General features: G+C 38.3%; 1 protein-coding gene across 2 annotated transcripts in view; it reads right to left on the minus strand.

Annotated features, from left to right (window-relative positions):
• LOC107570980 (mitogen-activated protein kinase 13-like) overlaps positions 1 to 1,887 on the minus strand; it is a 15,055-nt gene extending 13,168 nt beyond the window's left edge. For both annotated transcript variants that reach the window (XM_016257263.1, XM_016257262.1), the window contains exon 1: positions 1,514 to 1,887. In XM_016257263.1, coding sequence (XP_016112749.1) covers positions 1,514 to 1,626 — 113 coding nt within the window. In that variant the 5' untranslated portion in view covers positions 1,627 to 1,887. The remainder of the gene's footprint in view (positions 1 to 1,513) is intronic.
• Between the last annotated feature and the right edge of the window lie 432 nt (positions 1,888 to 2,319).

Raw genomic sequence — 2,319 nt, forward strand, 5'->3', positions numbered from 1 at the left:
GTTAATTCACTGAATAATATTCTCTGGAATATTGGAATATAACAAACAAAACATCGTATTTTATTGCATTTCTCAACTGGTATGTTATATCAGAACTACTAATGTTTTTGTCGTTCTAAATTATGAAATGCGTGCTGACAAAGCGCTGTTTATCTATGCATTTACACAGAACTATACTCGACCTGTGATCGCTCGCGGAGATAATAATTAATTTCCATAGAGTTGTATTTATTTAGATGTATATTAGCGAAATAATGGTTATATAGTAAATGTTAATATAATTTAGGGTGTTTTAAACAAGTGAATCTTGTTAAAAGTTACATGCGGTGGCCGTGCTGGAGCATTTCCTGAGCATCAACCTGTGTCCTGTGAGTGAACAGCAAAATGTAGACGCCTTCACGAGACTAATGATGAGCATAGACAACAGAGAGAGAATTAAATTCAGCGCTTTTATTTCCAACATGCGCTCATTCATGGCTGTATATTATTTAATTCAGGCAAAGTTACGTCTTTATTGGGACAGGACTTGACGGATTATCTTACGTGACTCGTCTCTATTTCTTCGAGACAAGCTGCATAAACTAGCTACATTTCAGGCATTTATGTAACATCTAATATGTGCATTATTGGCTTTTATGAAGTTTACTAATTACAGCAAAGCAAGTGCGTATGCTTTACCAATGCACGCTGTTGTTGTCAAGATAGCGGCGTTTATCGGTGAATCTGATATTACAAAACTGATAACCGATTATGGTAAAATGTTTAAATATCGGGTAAATCGATATATTGGTCGATCTCTAATTACCGCCACCTATATCTCAAATGGACCATTGACACTCCTAATTGAGATTGTAGATAGAGTGTCACTGGTCCATTTGAGAGATAGGTGGCGGTAATGCACTTAAGTCCACCGTAAAGCAAGAAGTAGACGCGTGGGCTGTTGAGAACACGCTCAGGACAGTTCAGACTTTGCGCTGAATCAGAGGTAAAACTATATAAATACTGTTCAGTTTCTTGCACATACCGTTCGTTTCGTGTCTTTACACATCAATGTATCGTCACGAGCCGCAGGGTTTAATTTGGTTTTGTTTGAGTATGTCTATTTGACTCTCAAAGCCTTGATTCACATTCACGTCCATTATATGACTGACAGACTGCAACTCTTTGAGTTAAAAATCTTCATTTGTGTTCTACTGAAGAAACAAAGTCACCTACATCTTGTATGCCCTGCGGGTAAGCAGATAAACATCAAAGTTAAATTTTTGGGTGAACTATCCCTTTAACTATTTATTTATGAGTAATTAAAGAGTAAGTATGGAATACCTACTTGTCAGTATTGTAATAGTGACTAGTTGCAAACCTAAGTAATACTAACGAACAGAATTTAGTCTAGTCACTATTACTACTAACTAAATTCTAGTTAGTTGGAAGCAATGAATGCTAAAGCGGCTTGCCACATAGTTCTGCTTAATGTGGCAACATGTTGAAAGGCAGTTCGCAAGCGTCTACTCACCACACGCTGCCATAAGCGCCCGTTCCGATCTGCTTCAAGCAAACGTACTTTTCCGGAACTTCCCATACCGTACCGTTGATTTCTTCTCGACTGAATTCCATCCGTGACTCCATTTAGCGATGAAAGAAAACAGGCAGAGAGCAAACGTTCACCGCACACACAGCGACTCCTACGCGATATTATGCATTCGAGCACCAAAAGGTCACTGCGTAGGAACGATTCTTTTTCACGCCAAAATAACACAGCCTTTTAAATGGTCCCATATAGCGCGGAGCGACCGCGGAATCGACGCTTTAAATCACTAGCCATTGAAACTTTGAAACGCTCGCGGCGATCGAACGCGCTGAGAGCTGTCTGACGTTGACGTCATGAGCCCCCGCACACGCCCACTTTCGAATTCATACAATGCCGCTTTGATTGACGCGCTGCTGTCACCTTCATGTAAACACATACGGGTGATTCTTCAGCTCAGTTAACACAACGTGTTTGCTGATTAACTGTGAATGCGAAAAACTAAATAGAAATGGATGTTTTAGCAAATTCTCAAATAAATACAATTTAGGCTATGATCTTCAAACTGTCCCTCTGTTGATGATTGGGTTCCTCTGTCACGTGTTCATGACGACCATTATAGTTCTTTATTATAGAAAACGTTAACATAAAATCAATTTAATTAAAATAATTTTTTTTAGGCTTTTATGGAAAAAGAAAGTGCAGTGTTTTTTTCTTTTCTTTGGAATTTTATAAATGTATTTGAGGGGAAGCTAAATAGTCATAATAGAGAAATTCTGCAATTCTACATCTTA

This window comes from Sinocyclocheilus grahami, unplaced genomic scaffold (assembly GCF_001515645.1).
Source record: "Sinocyclocheilus grahami isolate Dianchi unplaced genomic scaffold, SAMN03320097.WGS_v1.1 scaffold1529.1, whole genome shotgun sequence".
Lineage (NCBI taxonomy): Eukaryota > Metazoa > Chordata > Actinopteri > Cypriniformes > Cyprinidae > Sinocyclocheilus > Sinocyclocheilus grahami.